Source organism: Acinonyx jubatus, chromosome A2 (assembly GCF_027475565.1).
Source record: "Acinonyx jubatus isolate Ajub_Pintada_27869175 chromosome A2, VMU_Ajub_asm_v1.0, whole genome shotgun sequence".
NCBI classification, from domain to species: Eukaryota; Metazoa; Chordata; class Mammalia; order Carnivora; family Felidae; genus Acinonyx; species Acinonyx jubatus.
The window spans coordinates 96,923,778-96,942,433 of NC_069383.1; the positions used below are offsets into that span (position 1 = coordinate 96,923,778).

At 38.4% G+C, this 18,656-nt stretch overlaps 1 protein-coding gene across 4 annotated transcripts in view; it reads left to right on the plus strand.

Annotated features, from left to right (window-relative positions):
• The first annotated feature begins 474 nt into the window (after positions 1–474).
• Positions 475–18,656, plus strand: part of STK17A (serine/threonine kinase 17a) — a 41,305-nt gene continuing 23,123 nt past the window's right edge. For 2 of the 4 annotated variants that reach the window (XM_027071589.2, XM_027071590.2), the window contains exons 1-2: positions 477–832; positions 11,032–11,244. In XM_027071589.2, the coding sequence (XP_026927390.1) occupies positions 636–832; positions 11,032–11,244 (410 nt within the window). In that variant the 5' untranslated portion in view covers positions 477–635. Of the gene's footprint in view, positions 833–11,031; positions 11,245–18,656 lie in introns of all 4 variants that reach the window. The other 2 variants (XM_053218666.1, XM_053218664.1) reach the window with 2 other exon arrangements.

The window sequence follows — 18,656 nt, forward strand, 5'->3', positions numbered from 1 at the left end:
ATTTATCCCAACTCCTGCTTCCAGATTTCCTCCTAATGGTATGAAGGAACCAGGTGCCCTGGCCAACTCCCACGTGCTGTACAGCAGCTGAGATCAGAGTCTCATCACCATTCCTCACCCGCCCAAAGTAAAGCTCCAGCTGGCAACTCATATGCCTTTCACTGAGGAGGGATCGGGTTTTGGAACACTCGGGTTCTCAACAGGTGTGTTAACTGGCTTAGGCAGTGGGTACCCCCCCCCCCCACCAACTCCCCCGCCAGGACAGAAGGGTGGTGCTGTTTCTCTTCTCCCCGAGGCCAGGGCTGCCCCCAGGCTGCACCTTCTCCTTCTCGGCTGCAGAGGGCGCGCGTGAGGTAACCGGCGCTCTAGAAGGCAGGCGAGCTCCACGACAGGACGGGGAGGGGTAGGGCCAGGGGGCGGGGCGGGACATGGGGCGGGGCACCCGGGAGTCTGGCGGGGCGGGGCATGGGGCGGGGCACCCGGGAGTCTGCCGGCTGTAGTTTAAGCGCGCAGGGGAGGAGAGCGGGTTCCGGGAGGTCTTTCGGGCCGGCGCGAGGGAGCTGCAGGTGGGACCGTTACCCGCCCAGCACCTGAGAGCGAGCGGGGCGGCCGGAAAGGAAGCGTGCCTGCGCACCATGATCCCCTTGGAGAAGCCGGGCAGCCGCGGCTCCCCCTCGGCAGCCGCCTCAGGGGCGGGCCGGAGTCTGGGCGCGCCGCGCCGGCCGCCGCCCCCACCCCAGGCCCGCGGGCTGCTGACGGAGATCCGCACCGCCGTGCGCACCGAGCCCTTCCAGGACGGCTACAGCCTCAGCCCGGGCCGAGAGCTGGGCAGGTGAGGAGGGCGGGGGCCGGGCGGGGGCCGGGCGGGCCGATAAGTGCCGAGGCCGGCGGGCGCGGTGGCTTGGCGGCGCCGGGGCCGATAGCGTGCTCTGTGACATGGCACAAACTTGGGTGCGGGCGGCGATATCGGGCGGTCGAGTGGCACCAGCCAGCCCTCCGCTGGTTCCCGACGCCGGCGCGGCGCTCTCGCGACCGTGCGGCTTTCACTTGGTAGCGGGTGTGAGAAAGTCTCCAACGGCGGGCCGCCGAGACGGCCCCCCCTGCCTCCGCTCCCGGCCCTCTCGGCATCTGAGGTGTTTTCGCGGCGGCGGAGCGCGGGGGTGGGGGTGGGGGGGCGGGGAGCGTGTGAGCTGCGCCGCCGCCTTTTCCCGGAGCCAGCGAGGCTCAAGCAGACCCGGAGCTGTGCAGGCGGCTTTGGCTTTGCCCTCCGACTCGTGCGTGTTCTCCGTCTCCTTGTGTGGCTGTAAGAACGCATCGCTCCAGACGTGACAGCTTCCTCTGAGTCAGTGCTGTGTGAACCTCTCAGCCTTCGGCGGACTTCAGTTTCGGTGCCTTGGCTTTGTGCTGTTTTACTTCTAGAATATTCAGGTCCTTGTGGCTGTTAAGTTCACAGACGCCTGTCCTTCCCTCGCTCTTTCTACTCTGCTGGGAGCTGGCCCTAGCCTTCTCCTCCCCACGCCGCTCTTGATTCGGTCTTTTAAAATTGTAAACGGCGAAGCCTGTTTGGATACTTCACTTTTTGTGTGAAGAGGGATGATCCAGTGATAGGGGCCTGAGGACTGACTTCCTTTTTGCTTTCGAACACTTTGGAGAAGTTGTCGAGAGCGTCGGCTTTGGAGTCCGACCTGAGTTTAAGTCCCGGCCTGCTTGTCATGTGTGCCTTTGAGTGGGTGACTTAGACTCCCCAGCCTCCTGTTTTTCACCCATAAAATCCTATAATGACGGTACCTGTCTCGTGGGGGGTGTTGTGCAGATGCCTGTAAAGCACGTGCTGCAGGTCCTGGCACATAGCCTTCAAGAAATGGTGGTTGTTGTTGCAAAATAACACCATGTTGCGATGGGGAAAGGGCCTGACAATTGTGACGGCCTTCCTCTGGAGTCTTGGAAAAGGAGAGTCTTGTAACATTGGTTACAAAAAGTATCGAAAATATGCTACCTTACAAATGTTAAGGTAGCGTGTAGAAGTAGCTTTTTTGTGGGGCGCCTATGTGGCTCAGTCGGTTGAGCGTCCGGCGTCGGCTCTGGTCTTGATCTCACGATCCGTGCGTTGGAGCCCTGCATCGGGCTCTGTGCTGACAGCTCCGGGCCTGGAGCCTGCTTCGGATTCTGTGTCTCTCTCTGCTCATTCCCTGTTCATGCTCTGTCTCTCAAAATAAATAAATAAACATTTTTTAAAAAGTAGCTTTTTTGTTGTTGTTTGGTTGGTTGGGTTTTGTTTTTGGGTTTTTTGTTTGTTTGTTTTTGGAGGGGATCCTACCATTTTAAAATGTCATACTTATTCCAAATGTTAACAAAAGGAAAAACATCCGTCAGAATAAGAGGTAATGCTTGACTGTGGCAGGCACTGATGAACTGGATCTGTGCACACTTTAAATATGACAGGGAAGACCTAGGGACCTACTCAGCTAGGTATTCTAATTCATCAGAATTCCAGACATTCTGAAGTAGCCCTGATCTCTTGAAGAAAGAAAACTAAGACTTTCCATTATTATTTGCTTGTCTGGCTTCATTCTACAAAAGGAAAACTGGTATTACAAAACTGAAAGATCTTCAGGTGGCAAGCACTGTCTTGTAGAGTTTAAAATGAATGATTTAATCTGAAAAAATTGATTTGTGCCCTACCAGGTGTTGCTACTGATTCCTCTAGGAATGTTCCTTTCAACTCTTGTTTTTATCTGCATTATGCAATTCACTTGCCTATAGGTGTTTATCTTCTATACATATTTGCTTATGTAAATTTCTTTACGCAAGTAATAATTCCTGAAGCAGCAGAACAATGCAGATACTTGATATAAAAAAAAATCTAAAGTTGCAAAACAAAATTATTTGTTTCTTTTTGGTTCCTCCTCCTCCTTTTTTGTTTTTTGTTTTTGTTTTTTTGATCACAGGGAAGTTTAATGCAGTGGTGAAGAACATGGGCTTTGGAGTCTGATGGTCTGTGGTTGAATCTTAGCTTTTTACTTACCAGTTATGTACACTTGAGTGAGTTACCTAACCATTTATTGACTTAGAGTTGTGGGGAGAATTAAATAGAACACGTGTTTATAGCACTAAGTCTGTGCCTGCCTTAGGAGGAGGACTCAATAAATATAATTCATTGTGTAACAATAAATGTACATTATTTTTAATGTAACCAGAAAGCCAAAACAAGAAAACCTGCACAACTTCATGCTTCTCTCTATGGCAAAAGTGATGAAATCTAATTGCAAAAGGTAGAGGAACTGTTTGGAACTCTCAGGAAGCAAGAGTTCCGTTTTGTGTCATAAACAATCTTTGTTCCAAGTTTACAAATTTTGCCTGTATATTATGGTTCTGACATAATTGAGTGTTAATTCATAAGCCTTTCAGTAGTAATGAAGTTGTCTCTTTTTCCAACTATAAACTGTGGTTGCATTTCTGATATAACGCCTCTCCTGATATAGAACTTACAAAGTTATCTGTGTTACATTTTAATGAGGAATAGATCTTAAGGTTTTCCTAGGACATTATATTCTGTGGTCTTTCATTTAGTCAAAAATGTTGAAGAGTGAAGAGCCAACTGTTCAAACAAAGAAATTGAGTTCTTTCAGGAGTTACCATTATCTTACAGAAAATTAAAGCTTTTAGTGAAATGGTTGAAGAGGATTTTTGAAATGGTCAATATTCGTTCTATATCCATCTAATGATAGGATGTGATGTTGATTATTTTATGAAATGTCACATTCTTTCATGTCTCCAACAGAGTCCATAGCAACCTAAATGTGGGTAAATATATGATGTAAAATTTTCTTTTGTTGCTAAAAGCTTGACTTGTTATTCATAAAGCTTGTTGCCTTTCCTTGAGGCAGGATATGTGCCAGTGTAAACCACATTAATGATTATAGATGTGGGAGACGTGACCTTCGGTTCTGAGAATATTTTCATAATGTTGATTTTCCTTGAGTTTGAGAGTACAGAAACAAAAAGAGGTTTCTAGAAATTTAAAATTATAGTAATTTCACATTGACTGATTTGCTTTGCATGTGATCTCATCTAATCCTCAACTTTAACATTTTTTGATGTATTCATAAATTTTATCTTTAAAAAAGGATTTTTAAAACCAAAAGAATATATTTTTTCTTTATATTATATACTGACAGTTGAATTTCCCTTTGGGACAAAAGAGATGAATTCTCTGCTGAATGAGTACTACATAAATGTACAGTTACACAAGTGCTTTCACATGCATTATCTTATTTAATTCTCCTCACATGCATGTTTGGTAAATCCCATTTTCTATGAGAAAACCAAGGCAGAAATTGATTCTTATGATAGACCGCTTAGCTGGGACTCTGAAATCCCTGCCATTATAGAAGTCATGGATGTTTCTCAGAGAATAATCTGAGGTCTATCTTGTAGCTAAAGCATTTTCCCAGAGTTTTTATGAGCTCCACGTTGGGACAAACCCTGTGTTTGTTCAAATTAGACCACCCTCCTCATTTATAGTTCCCTCTTCATTTGGGCCTTATGGTGGGTAGGGATGTTGTAGCTTTCTCTTCAAAGCAGTTGAGAGTAACAAGAACAAGGAAGGATTTTTATCAGAGAATAAGAGAATGTTCAAGCTGAAGCAGATGCAGGGGCAGGTGTATTTCAAGAACTGTGTGTTCTTTACCTGGATTCATGGCTGTAGGTAATGGCTTCAGGTTTTTGTATGTTACAGCTACTTAAGCATGTGTCATAAATTGTAAGTCATAATTTCTTTAGAAATTAAAACCCTTATTAAATAATATCCATGTAGAAATTGCCTTGTTTTAGGATGGATATTCTTATTTAAGATTTCCTGGCTACTAGGTATTAGTTTGAAGAATATTTACCAATAGTTGTGTGTAATCTGATATTTTTGGATGGATTTAAAAAATTGGCTATGTATGTGGTTCAGCAACGGGAATTACTTAGGAAGTATGGCTTGTATTCTAAGGCAGAAATATTTCATTAAGTCACCTATCTTAATTTTAAAAAGTTCGGGCTTATGAAGTTAAAATCGTAATTTAAAATGCAAAAACCTAAAGATTTAATGAATTTCAGCCTTTTTACAAAGCCATAAGTAACAAAATTTTATACAGTCGGATTATTGAGCCAAGTGTGTTAGAAAGCTAAGTAGGTATTGTCATTGATTCACCTATTCAGGTAAAGAAGGAACTAGATTTATTGAGGGAACTTTTGCATCAAGTAGAGAGTTCAAATTAGACCACCTTCAAAACTCCTCTGTTCTAGGATTCTTTTTTACAAATTACTATCATTATTGTAGAACTGAGTTTAGTGCCCCAAACAATAAAAGTTGCTACTGATTACTGATCATTTTCTGAATGCTGCACACTATAGAGATGTAATTTTGTTTAGTCTTTACTGTCTTGCAAGGTAAGTGTCATCAACCTCATTTTACAGATGAGGTTAAATTAAGGCTCAGAAATGTTGAGTAAATTGCCTCAGATTACATACACATTTATTAGCCAGAATTTAAAAGTCTGACTTTCAAAGCCCTGCCAGTTCTTGTTACTCATGGTGATATCTGGTCTGATGGACTCAATGAATTTTTATACTTAGAGTCAACAGACATTTTGGGTTTTGTTGTTTTCCTTTCCGAGGTAAAGAAGACAGGTAGAATATATTCTAGGTCTTTCTTGAATGGAACTTCTTTACATTTAAGGTATTACTCCAGTGCTATTAAGTAAATGTTATATGTTAAGCACATAAGGCACTTTACTAGGCTCTGGAAATTATTCTCAAATGTAACAAATCAATCACTAGTCCCTTTATCAGCAAGGTGACATGCTACATGGGAAAATATTATGGGGAAAATAACATTTGAGCTGAGCCTTAAAGAATGGATGGAATTTCAGTAGTAGTGATGAAAGATATTCCTCTCGCCTTTGGCAATAAAATAAATAAGCACAGTGGCAGAAAAAGTCAATAAAAGAGGGCATAGCAAGTAGTCTAATGTGGTTAAGATATTAAACTTTATGAGATTAAGTTGCCTTAGAACTTTTATTTAATAAACTAACAAGAACAGTTGTATATATTCAGCATGCTGATATCCTGTTTGAGTACCTGCCATGTGCAGGGCACTATGGCGATACAAAGATGAATGATAAGGGAGGTCTCGCTAGGGAACTCCGTTTAGCTAGGGAGACAGGCGTAGTGAACAAATTGTACTATGTCAGACCAACTTAAATAATATAATACAGTTATATAAACAAAGCACTTTATTGTAATCTAGAACCAAACCCAGAACCTCAGAGATCACTTTTATTTTGCTTCCTCTATATACCACTTGAATTAGCATCTCCAGTTTTTGATCTTTGACTAAACCTTATGTATTCTATTATTTGTTCACCTTTGTCTATAAGACAGCACTGGAACTTATATTTGGAATCCATCCAGTAAATAAAACTTCTCCCATCCAAAACCTAAGACATTATCCCCTTATCCATACCATTCTTATAATCCGTCTCAGTTGATGGTACCACATTTATCCAGTATTCAGGTAAAAATCTACAGGTTGTCCTCTGCTTCTACTTTTCTCTTTTCCCCTCATCTCTGCCTGCAATTCCAGGGGTGCTAATGAGCCTTGACCTTCTTTTAAATGCATTGTCTTTTCCTAGCTTCTACTGCTGCTGTTTTAGTTGAGTCCCACTGCCTTGAATTATTTTTTTGGTTTCCCTGATTTCTTGTTAACATTTTGCAATACACTCTTCACAGCACTATCGGAATTATCTTTTAAAAACAATTATTTTAAAAATTCTAATGTACTCATTTTTACCATGAGAAAGCTCAAACTCCTTAGCATGTCATACATACTTAGAGATGCTCACCATGCCTTCCTAAGCTTTACCACTTAGGCACTGGCAATGCAAAGTTAACTAAAACCTAATCCTTGTTCTTAGGAAGCTTAGACTGGTGTCTAACTCAGATGTCACTTTCTCTTGTAATAATTGTTGATGTATCTTTCCTTTACCACCGCTCTGCAATATATTATCATTAAGTAATTCTGAAATATATTGATTTTTTTTATATTCCCCCCAAAACTGTTTAATGAAAACCTGGTTCTCAGTGTGTAATAGTGAACCATAGATGTTTGTGAAGTAGATGAAGAGCTCAGGAAGTTGTAAAAACTATGTAGTCCAGGAAGAATTTTGGCTAAATAGATAAAGTAGATGAGCAACAAACATCTTATGTCCTTTGAATCTTATCTACCTCAAGTCTGTATATAACTGGCTCTTAGTGTCAGAGAAACATTTATTTTTATGCCTTTGTCTCAGTAACCTAAAATTAAAGGATTAGGTACAATCACAATTTTTGCCATGAAGCTGTGGTGAAACATACATATTAGAATCCTTGTGGGCTGTGCTGTGATAATGTAATTCTTGATGTGTTCACTAGGACTCCTCACCTTGAATGCTGAATCTCACATTCCTGTGTACTGTGTTGCTCTACACAAAGAATAGTTCCAGAAATGTCTTGATCTCCTTTGGACTCCTCCTTGAGTAGTTTTAAGAGTTCCCTACTCATTGCACCAGTCATTTAGAAATGAAGGCAAGACAAGTTTCATCAAAACTTTCATGATCTGCTGTCTTACTCTCAGTTTCCGTATCAGAATGATGGACGAGTTTCTTCAGTGTGGAATAATGCAGGGATTGGCAAACTACTGCTGGCCACCTATTTTTGTGAGGCTCACAAGCTGTATAGAATGATTTTTACATTTTTTAAATGGTTCAAAATCAGAAGAGTGATATTTCATGACATGGAAATTATGTGAAATTCACATTTCAGTATCCCTAAAGTTTTTTGTTTTTTGTTTTTTAAACCCAGATCCACCCATTAATTTACCTTTTGTCTATGTCTGCTTTCATTTTATAATAGCAGACTTGAACAGTGGCAACATAAACCAGCAAAAGAAAATTTTCTGTCTGGCCCTTAATAGAAGTTTGCTGACTCCCAATATAGTGCATGACACAGTGGGAAGAATAAAACTAAAACTGTGAGGATTGCTTCCACAGAAACAAAGATGATGTCAAGAGTAGTCACTGGTGTAGGAAGAGAGCTCTGGGACCTGTGCTGGTGACCCTAAGAAACAGTTGCATGGCCCCAGATGTCAAATACATCTGGGTTTCTTCCCTGTATTTGCCTCTGGTCCCTGAATTTAGCAATAGCTCTTCTGGAAGAAGGGCTTCCAGAGTTTGCAGTTTAGTGATGTGTGTGGATCCTTTTCTCTGTTGGGTCATTAGTCTCCCTATCTATTCAAAAATACATATTCTCAGGGCTCCTAGTGGCTCAGTCGGTTAAGGGTCCGACTACGGCTCAGGTCATCATCTCATGGTTCCTGGGTTCGAGCCCCGCGTCTGTCTCTGTGCAGACAGCCTGGAGCCTGCTTCAGATTCTGTGTCTCTGTCACTCTCTGCCCCTCCCCCGTGCTTGTAAGCGCGTGCTCGCGCGCTCTCTCTCTCTCTCTCTCAAAAATATACATTAAAAAAATACACATTCTGGCCAGATATTAAGTAGTGTTTTATTTAACTGCAGAGTACTGTATTGCCTGGAATTTTAAGTGTGTAACAGTAAACATTGGTATGTTTGATGTGGGAATATTTTGAAGGCAAGTTCAACTGAGTTATTTCTGATATACCAGGCATATGCTTGCTATCAGTTATATATGTTGGTCAGTTTTCTACAAATGAACCTTTCTTTTTTCTCTTCTTTTAAAACTTCTCACAGCTATTAAAATAAGTCATGTTATTAATGATTTTTTTTCTCAAAAGAACCCAAAGGTCATTAGGAACCTTTTAAAATCTGGTGGAGGGGTGCTCAGGTGGCTCAGTCGGTTAAGTGTCCAACTTTTGATTTCAGCTCAGGTCATGATCTCATGATGAGATGGAGCCTCAGGTTGGGCTCTGCCCTGACAGCACTGATTGGGCTTGGGCTCTCTCCCTCTCTTTCTGCCCCTCCCCCGCGCCTGCACTCAAGTGCACACTCTCTCAAAATAAACACTTAAAATTTGATGGAAATGTTAGTTTAATGATTTTGTAGGGTAAAATAAAAGGAGGCATTAGTCTGTGATGAATATGTTTATGATTTAATCCCTCCAAGCATCTGTAGAAATCTTTCACATTTTTGTGAACAAAAAGAACTTTGATCTGAACAAGGGTGCTGTTAGGTAGATTGTTACTTATTTGAACAGCTAGAGAGGTCTATGCCTAAGGATGTATCATTTAACATTTTTATTTGTGGTGGTTGCAAAAATACAGAGGGCATGAAAAACATGTTTCTGGTTAATACTAGCTAGGAAGAATTAGTACTCAAAATTACATCAGTAGTGTCAAATGCTGGGGCTGAACCTAGAAATTAGAATTTAACAGAACAAATGAAAACCTTGCCTTTAAATAAAGTATGAGTACACCAGCTTGAAAATTTTCAAAAGGAAAAAGATCTAGGTGGTTTATTTACCAGCCCAATATGAACTATGAAAAACCTGTCAAGTTTTTTTTTAAAGCAATATTGGATTAACAAAATAATAATCATGCAACCCTTTGATTCAGTTGTACTTGAAGTAGGTTGCTTCAAATTTGGTTGGCATGTTTTATTTTATCAGCAGTTCTGATGAGGCGTGATAGTGAGAAAGTCTTAAAAACCTTTATGGGGTTAAAGAATGATTGAAAGTTGGAAAAGGGAGTGGCAGTTAACAGATCATGTTAGCTGCAATCAATACCTGACAAACTGGTCTTTGAAATTCAGGAAAGAAACGTCTTTCTATACTGTTCAGCAAAAGACCCAGACTTAACAACCCTTCACTTTAGGCCTGTCATGAAAACTTATTAATGAGGTTCCTGGGTGGCTCAGTCAGTTGCGTGACAGACTCTTGATTTCAGCTCAGGTCATGATCTCGCAGTTCTTGGATTCAAGCCACACATCAGGCTGTGCCCTGACAGTGCGGAGCCTGCTTGGGATTCTCTCTCTCTGCCCCTCCCCCACTCATGCGCGCGCTCTCTCGTTTCTCAAAATTAATTAATTTTCAAAAAATGTACCCAGGAGTGGAAGAGACTGCTTCACAGTTTGAAAGAAGGCATTGGCATCTGGCAATAGGTTAAAAAATAAACAACCCTGTGATTTCTAAGTTGCCTTCCAGTATAAAGATTGGGTATTTATGGGTGATGACTATCACAAATCAATGATTTGTTTAATAATATTTTATTTAGCACTTACCATGTGGCAAGTCCCATGCTAAGCAATTGATTTGTGTTTGTACTTGAATTCTCACAGCAACCCTAGGAACTGGATTCCAGTGTGTCCTCTTAACAGATAAGGAAAATGAGATTTAAAAAGGTTAAATAAATTGCCCAAGGTTATATGTCCTGTGAGCTGTAGAGCTATTTGTGGGATTCAAGCTCACATCTGATTTCAGAGCTCATACCCTTAGTTTGCTTAGTTTGACTCCCCTGTGACTTGCTTTATTAGTTTAATAACAAATGATAGTGTAACGTATCAAAATAATGTGTGTTGTATCTGTCTTTATAGGAAAACAAGGCATTTCCAGCTATGCTGTAGTTGAAATATATAAATGAGATCCCTAACTTTTTTAATTTTGGAAGATTATAGTATTAGAGTCAATTCAATTCTTTTAGGAGTTCTGATAACTAGTTTCTAACAAGTCAAGTGGCTTTTTAAAAGATTTAAATCATTCTTATGTATAAATGTGTAACAAATTAAATTATGTATAGCTACAAAAATATTGAGTTTAATATTTGGTTATCCTCTGTTTAGAAGGAATTTTGCAGATTTGCAGTTACATTTTATTATAGATAGATGTATCCTATTAAATTCCTAAATGATAGTGCTGCTTTTGTGTTTGAATATAATCTAAATTTGAATATCCACTGATGAGTATTTGGAAGTTTTATTAAAATTATTACCATTTCTAGAAAGTTGTCAAGTTTAACAGTGAATGTTTTTGTTTAATTCTAGGGGGAAATTTGCAGTGGTGAGGAAATGTATAAAGAAAGATTCTGGAAAAGAATTTGCAGCAAAGTTCATGAGAAAAAGAAGAAAAGGCCAAGATTGTCGAATGGAAATAATTCATGAGATTGCTGTTCTTGAACTAGCACAGGATAATCCTTGGGTCATTAATTTACATGAAGTCTATGAAACTCCATCAGAAATGATTTTAGTTCTGGAATAGTAAGTATTATTTTCCTTAAATGGAGTTTATTTGATAGTTCACACTTCCTTTATAGGAAGCTAGTCATCTGTGATACGTGTTGGGGCCTGGCTCTGGAAATCTGAAGAATTTCCAGAACTTTTTCATGTATTTCTCATATTAATTTGACATTTTTCAAATTAACAAGAATGCATGTAGATTAGATTTTTCATTTTCATTCTTTAATGAAATTCTCCTGATAGTAGGGTAAAATTCTCTTACATTCTTAGAGGCATTCTTGAGAAAGTAAGTGATACCAAGGTAATATTAAAAGACACTCTACAGTCCTTTATATGTTCATATAGTCTGAGTTAATCTTTCAGAAACAATTTTTTTGATTCATACATGTTTTCATTTGAGTAAGGAGGGACAGTATAGGAAACAGCTTTGGAAAATGAACAGTTTTTTCTTCCTAAGAAATCCTGTTTTCCTCTCTACTTCTCCTACCAAAGAAAATGATTGATAGATTTGAATACATTAAAATCCTTACTACATCAAGAAACACAAAGGAAAAGACAAGCTCAGGGAAAGTACTTCTCATACCTGTTCACCCAGAATGCTTAAAATTTCTTTATTGTGTGTAACTAGATCTTACAAATTACACAAAAACATGAACCTCCCAGTTTAAAAACAATGGGCAAAGGATATGTTAAAAATTTTTTTCAACCAGATAAAATTGAAGATCTAATCAATGTTATTAAATGATTCTAGCAAGTGGAGGGCAGCTCCAAGGCATTGTACAAAATGGATAGGTTTTCTAGGAAGGAGGGTGTGGCAAGAAGTTATTAGCAAAAGAAAAGAAAGGGTTATTTCAAGCAAGATCCATCACCTTCCCTTATGGAAAGAGCAGAGGGTCTCATTAGGTGGATTACCTCATTTTCTTTTGGGGGATGGATAGGCCCCACGTGAGACTCCTATTGATGCTGATCAGAAATTTTCTGACTGACCGATTAAGACTTACATTTCTTGGGGGGAGGTCGAAACTGTACTTGGGTTAGATATTAAGCCCCAGTTTGGTGACTTGGTATAAGTGACACCATTTTGAGCCTGCTTTTCTTTTTAAAAGATATGAAGAGAATTCCACATAGACATACATATATAAATAGTCTATATGTACGTGAAAGTATTGATTCTTATAATTTTTATAATGTAAATTTAAAAATAAGTTTTCAATTTCCCCTTATAAGAGTGGCAAAGATGATAAAGAAAAGGTGATATTCATGGGTTGAACCATCTGATTTATACTACAGGTGGTAGTCTGTCTTAATGGTACAACTTATCTGGGGGACAGGCTAGAGTTATATATCAAAAGCTTTAAAAAAAAAAAAAACAACGGCAACACTATTTCATCCAGCAATTTCACTTAAATATTTTTTCACAAGAAAATAGGCCAGTTGTGCAAAGATATATTAGAAAATGTTCAGTGAAGTTTTTTTTTAAATGTAACAAAAAATAATCTAATTATTAACATAGGAGGGAGTTGGTTAAATAAGTGATAATATTACAAAATGAATTACTGTGCAGTGATTTAAAAAGATAAGGTAGATATAAATGTGTTGACATAGATTTTTTTTAAATATTGTTAAAAATTTTAAAAGTTAATGTGTAGTAGTATTTTTAAAAACTTTAAAAGTTTGTAGGAAGCAAATTCTTGGTGGCTAAAATAGTGTCTTCCTCTTGATGATGTACTTCAAGAACATTATGTTCATATATTTTAATTCAGTAATTTCACTTATATGAATCCCTTCCAAAAAAATTGTTAAATGTGAACAGTGAGAAGCACAAAAGTGTTTCACCCAAGGTATTTTTAATTACAATAGTAAAAATATTTAAATTGGTGGATGGTTAACAAATGTAATATATGTGAATTATATCTGAATAGAGCTGTTTTATGATTTTTAAAAAATGTTGGTATAGGAATCTCATACATAAATCCCCTGCCTACCTAGGTTTTTGGTTTCCAGTTTGTTTTGGAAAGGATCAAGGCAGAATTGGAACATGATCTAGAGGAGACTGCAAAATACTATTCTCTGACCAGATCTTGTTCCTCTCCTGTTCTCACCAAACCTGCTCTTCAGCCTTCAACCCTGAACTCTTCTTAGGTCTTCCAGTCTTTCAGCCACCTCCTGACTTTTTTCTTTCCTGTGATTCCCTTCTCTTCTTCAGTAGTTATTTTAGCTAATCTCTCATCAGCACCTTCCATTATTTCCTTCTTCCTTTTCATCTTCCTCTGCCACTTGTTTTGCCCGTTTACCCTGGCCCGTGCTGTGTCCTGCACACTCTGGGGAGGATTTTGTACAGTCTGTGACCTGCTCCTTACAAGTGTGAGAGTCCTCAGTTGGGCTCTCGCTGTCATTGGGTGATTTTTTACCTAATCTCTCATCCCCTTCTATTAATGTACACCCCGGCCCCAAAAGGAGCTAATCAGAATCTTTAATACTCTTGCTACATCACTTCCTTCCCATCTTCTATTAGATACCTAGTCCTTTCTCCCCTCATGGAGAAAATAAAGGATGGCACATACTCCCTCAGTGTCCCTCTGCTTTTACTCCTCTCAGTCCTTCCCTTCTGTTCAAAGAAGTTTTCACTACTTAACTCCAAGGCTTAAACCTTTACTTGTGCTCTTTAATTCTCTTCCTTCCTTTTCTAGCGCCATTGTTTTGTTTTTTAATCAGTTCACTGACCTCTCGCAGCCTTTCAAGGTGCTCTTGAAAGAACACCTCTCCCAAGGTGGTTCTTTTCCCTCATCTTCCAGGTTTCTGTCTCTCCTATCCTCAGATTCCTTTTCCTCATCTCTGACTGTCTTTAAACCATGGTCCTGGCTTGCTCTTTCCTTTACTGCTATCTATAGTCCTTAAAGGAGCAGTCTGAATTTATAGCTTTCCTCACCTTCTGGTCTGTTTTGTTCTTCATTGACCCATGAATCTGCCATGTGCCAGTTCTCCCATTACTCCTCGTCTGCTGCACCTGCTCTTCCCAAACCCTGTTTGCCAAAATCAGTCTCCTCATTTTAGTGTTAATTCTACTCTCTGTAAATATTTTATTATACTTTCTTGAAATGATGTTTTTGGTTTTCATGGTCCTCTTTAAAAACAAAAAACAAAAAACTTCTCTCTCAGCCTTATACCCTTCTTCTGTATGAATACAAGTGCTCCCCCGAGTTCATTAGTGTTGTTCTTGTCATACCTTCATTCTGTACACTTACTCTGAATGGTAACAGTCTATGTTTGTGGCTTCAGCTATTCTTTACATGCAGTTATTTCCAAATCTTTGTCTACAACCTTGGACCTTCTGAAGTTCCACCTCCCTGCTGCATATCTCTGCATCCAACCACACATCATTACCAATTCAGGATCGATATGTGTGCACTCCTGCATTACCCTGGTAATGCCTGTTTTTCTTTTGTTCCCCATTTCCAATAATAGCCCCATTTATTTCATAGCTCAGGCTAGAAACTTTGAATCTATCCTTGTTTTGTTTATCTCCTTTAAAAGCTCATGTATAATAAATCACCAAGTCTTACACTTAAGCCTTTCCCTTACTGGTCCCCTTTTCTTGGTACTTGCTATTTCTCTTCTGTATTGGGTTCTCATTGTCTCTCCTGTGGACTCTCACAGGAGAGAGATCTTTGCTGATCACCCTGGCTTCAGTTCTAGGATGTTCCTCAGACTGCTGCTAGATAGTTAAGACATAGATGTGGTGATATTATTCCCTTGCTTAGAAACCTTTGGTGGCTTCTATTGCTTCAATGATCATGTTTTTATAACCACAAATGAGTATGATTTGGCTAAAAATGTTTGTGTTCTACTTTTTGTTTGAAGGGAAAGTCTTAGAAATATACTTTTAGATACTGAGGTATCAAAATTCATGGCAAACATCAATAGATTGTTGTTACAGAAACAGGCAGGTTTATGATCACTATTTCAGTAATGCATTTCACATACACTTAAATACCTGCCATATGCACTAGTGCTAATAGGTATAAAAGTGAAAAGTGGTATAAAAGTGAAAACAGCATAGCCCTTTCCCTCCAGGTGCTACAGGTTTAGTGAAAGAAATATAAATGATTGCAGCAGTGTTGGTGTTTTACTTGAAATGCTAGTTGCTGTGGGAACACAAATTGTAACAGTCATAATGTGTTAAGAATTTACCATGTGCCAGGCACTAAGCTAAGTCAGCCAACTTTATGTAAATTATTTACATGCTTTATATACATTATTTTATTTTAAAATTGTTTTCCAGCTTTATTGAAGTATAGTTGACATAAAACATTTTGTAAGTTTGAGGTGTAGGGTATGTTGATTTGATACACTTATGTATTGGGTAAGGATTACCACCATAGCATTAGCTAACACCTGCATCAAGTCACTTAATTACCTTTGTGTGTACGTATGGTAAGAATATTTAAGATTTATTCCCTTAGGAACTTTCAGGTATATAATTTAGTATTAAATATATATAATATAGTATTAACTATTATCACTATGCTGTATGTTAAATTTCCAGAATTTATTCGTCTTATAACTTGAAGTTTGTACCCTTTGACCAGTAGCTGTCCTTTTCTGCCACCTCCCCCCACCCACTGGTAACCACCATTCTGTCTGTTTCTAGGAGTTTTACTTTTTTAGATTCCACATATAAGTGGAATATATTTATTTGGGTGAATAATATTCCATTTTATACATAAGTGTATAAAATATATATCTTAATAGGTGTGAGATGGTACCCAGTTGTGGTTTTGATTTGTAATTCCCTGATGATTAATGATGTTGAGCAACTTTTCAAGTACCTGTTGCCTATTTGGATGTTGTCTTTGGAAAAATGTCTCTTTAGTTTCTTAGCCCTTTTTTAGTCAGATTGGTTGTAGGAGTTCTTTATATATTTTGGATATTAAGCCATTATCATTTAATATGATCTGCAAATATTTTCTCTCATTTCGTAGGTTGCTTCTCATTTTGTTGATGGTTTCTTTTGCTCTGAAGTTTTTTTCATTTGATGTAGCCCCCACTTGTTTATTTTTGCTTTTGTTGTCAAATTCAAAAAAGTTGCCAACACTGATGTCAAGGAGCTTACTGCCTGTTTTCTCCTCAGAGTGTTATAGTTCAGGTTTTACATTCAAGTCTTTAATCCATTTTGATTTGACTTTTGTGTATGATGTAAGATAAGTGTTCAGTTTCAGTCTTTTGCATGTAGCTACCCAGTTTTTTAAAAACCATTTATGGAAGAAACTCTCCTTTCCCCCATTGTACATTCTTGGCTCCTTTTTAGTAAATTAATTGACCATATATGCATAGTTTTATTCCTGGACTTTCTATTCTGTTCCACTGATAGATCTGTTTTTATGCCAATACCATACTGTTTTCATTACTATAGCTTTGATACATACATACACCCACGCACATTTTTTTCCACAAGAAATTTTTTACAAATGGTATATAATTGGTATAAAACACGTTTTGGGTATGCAACATAATTTGATATCTGTATGCACTACAAAGTGATCACCACTAAAAGTCTAGGTACCATCCATCACCTTCTAACTGACCCCCTTTGCCCATTTGCCCACCTCTCTCCCCTCTTCCCCTTTGATTACCACCAGTCTGTTCTCTATACCTATGAATTTTCTTTCTTGTTTTGTTTGTTCATTTGTTTTTTTAGATTCCATATATGAGTGAAATTTTATAGTATTTGTCTTCTTCCTTCTGATTTATTTCACTTAGCATAATATCTTCAATGTCTATCTGTATTATTACAGGTAGCAAGATTTCATTCCTTTTTTTGTTGAGTAGTACTTTGTAATATATTTTGAAATCAGAAAATATTCTCAAATCCAGACTTGTTGTTTCTCAAGATTGCTTTGGCGTTTCAGAGTCTTTTGTGGTTCTATAAAAATTTTCGGATTGTTTTGTCTGTGTCTCTGAAAAATGCCATTGGAATTTTGGTAGGAATTGTGTTGAATCTGTAGATCACTTTGGATAGTATAGACATTTCAACTGTATTAATTCTTCCAACCCATGAGCATGGTATAGCTTTCCATTTACTTGTATCTTCTTTGATTTCTTTCATCAGTGTCTTACGGTTTTCATTGTATAGATCTTTCACTTTCTTGCTTAAATTTATTCCTGAGTATCCTTTCTGACGTCATAGAAAATGGGATTGTTTTCTTAATTTCTCTTTTTGAAGATTCATTTTTAGTGTACAGAAGCACAATAATTTTGATATATTGATTTTGTATCCTGCAACTTTACTGAATTTGTTTATTTATAAATTTTAGAACAGGATTTTATATGAGAAAAACATTCAGAGAAGTAATCAAACCTAAGGTCACGCTGCAAATAGAGCTGGGATTTAGTCTGGAAGTGTGTGACTCCAAAGCTTTTAGCCATGTGTTGTCCTGCTTTCCTCTGCTTGGGAGAGTGGGGAGTGCTTTTGGAGGAGACATTTAGCTTTATATACTAGCACTTTTATTGCCTTACCTAGGATGTTTCAGATTGCTCTGACCTCATCTCATGCTTTCCTGTCTGACTTCTGTTCTGCCTCATCTCCTGCTAGTCTTTTTCCAACCTCATCCTGCATTTTAGACACACTTTCTTTTGTCTGCACTTAAAGATAGCATTGCATTGTCATTTGCCTTGCATTGTTTATGACAAGAAGTCTGTTTTGATTTTTAGTTCCCTTATAAGTGTCTTTTTAAATATTTTTTTCTTTCAGTAATTTGTGCATAATGTGCCTTGATTTGCCTTGTGTTTATCCTGCTTGTGATTTATTTTGAACTACTTGGATCAATCTTTCTCTGCGTAGCTCACTCCTCTCTGGTACTGTCCCTATGAAATCCAACTTTGTCAAATTCCTAGTCTGTTTCCTCAGTTTAGCAAGGCCGCCATATTCTGCTTGGGTTTTTCCTTCACCTTATACCACAGTCCATAAATTACTTCCAAGTAGGAAGACAGAAACAGTAGAGCCCATCTTGTTTGTGTCCCTCTTTTCAGGGATCATGGTCCTAACTGCCTATGTTCTGTCTGAAAACAGTTGGCTTATATACTTTGCTCATTTTCTAGTTGTTCATGGCTAGAGGGTAAGTTCCATACCATTTGGCTGAAAGGGGAAGTAAGAGCTTACTTAACCTTTAGTGAGTCTGTATCCTGTGTTTTTGATACCGCCATGCCCTTTTATTTGTGTTCACTATGCTGGGGATGTGCTCTTACCATTTCATCTGGTGGATTCCTATTCATTCTACAGGGCTCAGAATAAATGTCATTTTTCTAAGATTTTTTTTTTCTCCTTTCCAATTAATTGCTCAGTTGCTAAATTATTACATCACTTTATATATAATTTCACACCCATATATATTTATGCATATATATTCTTTAAAATGTGTTTCATTTTTCTCTCT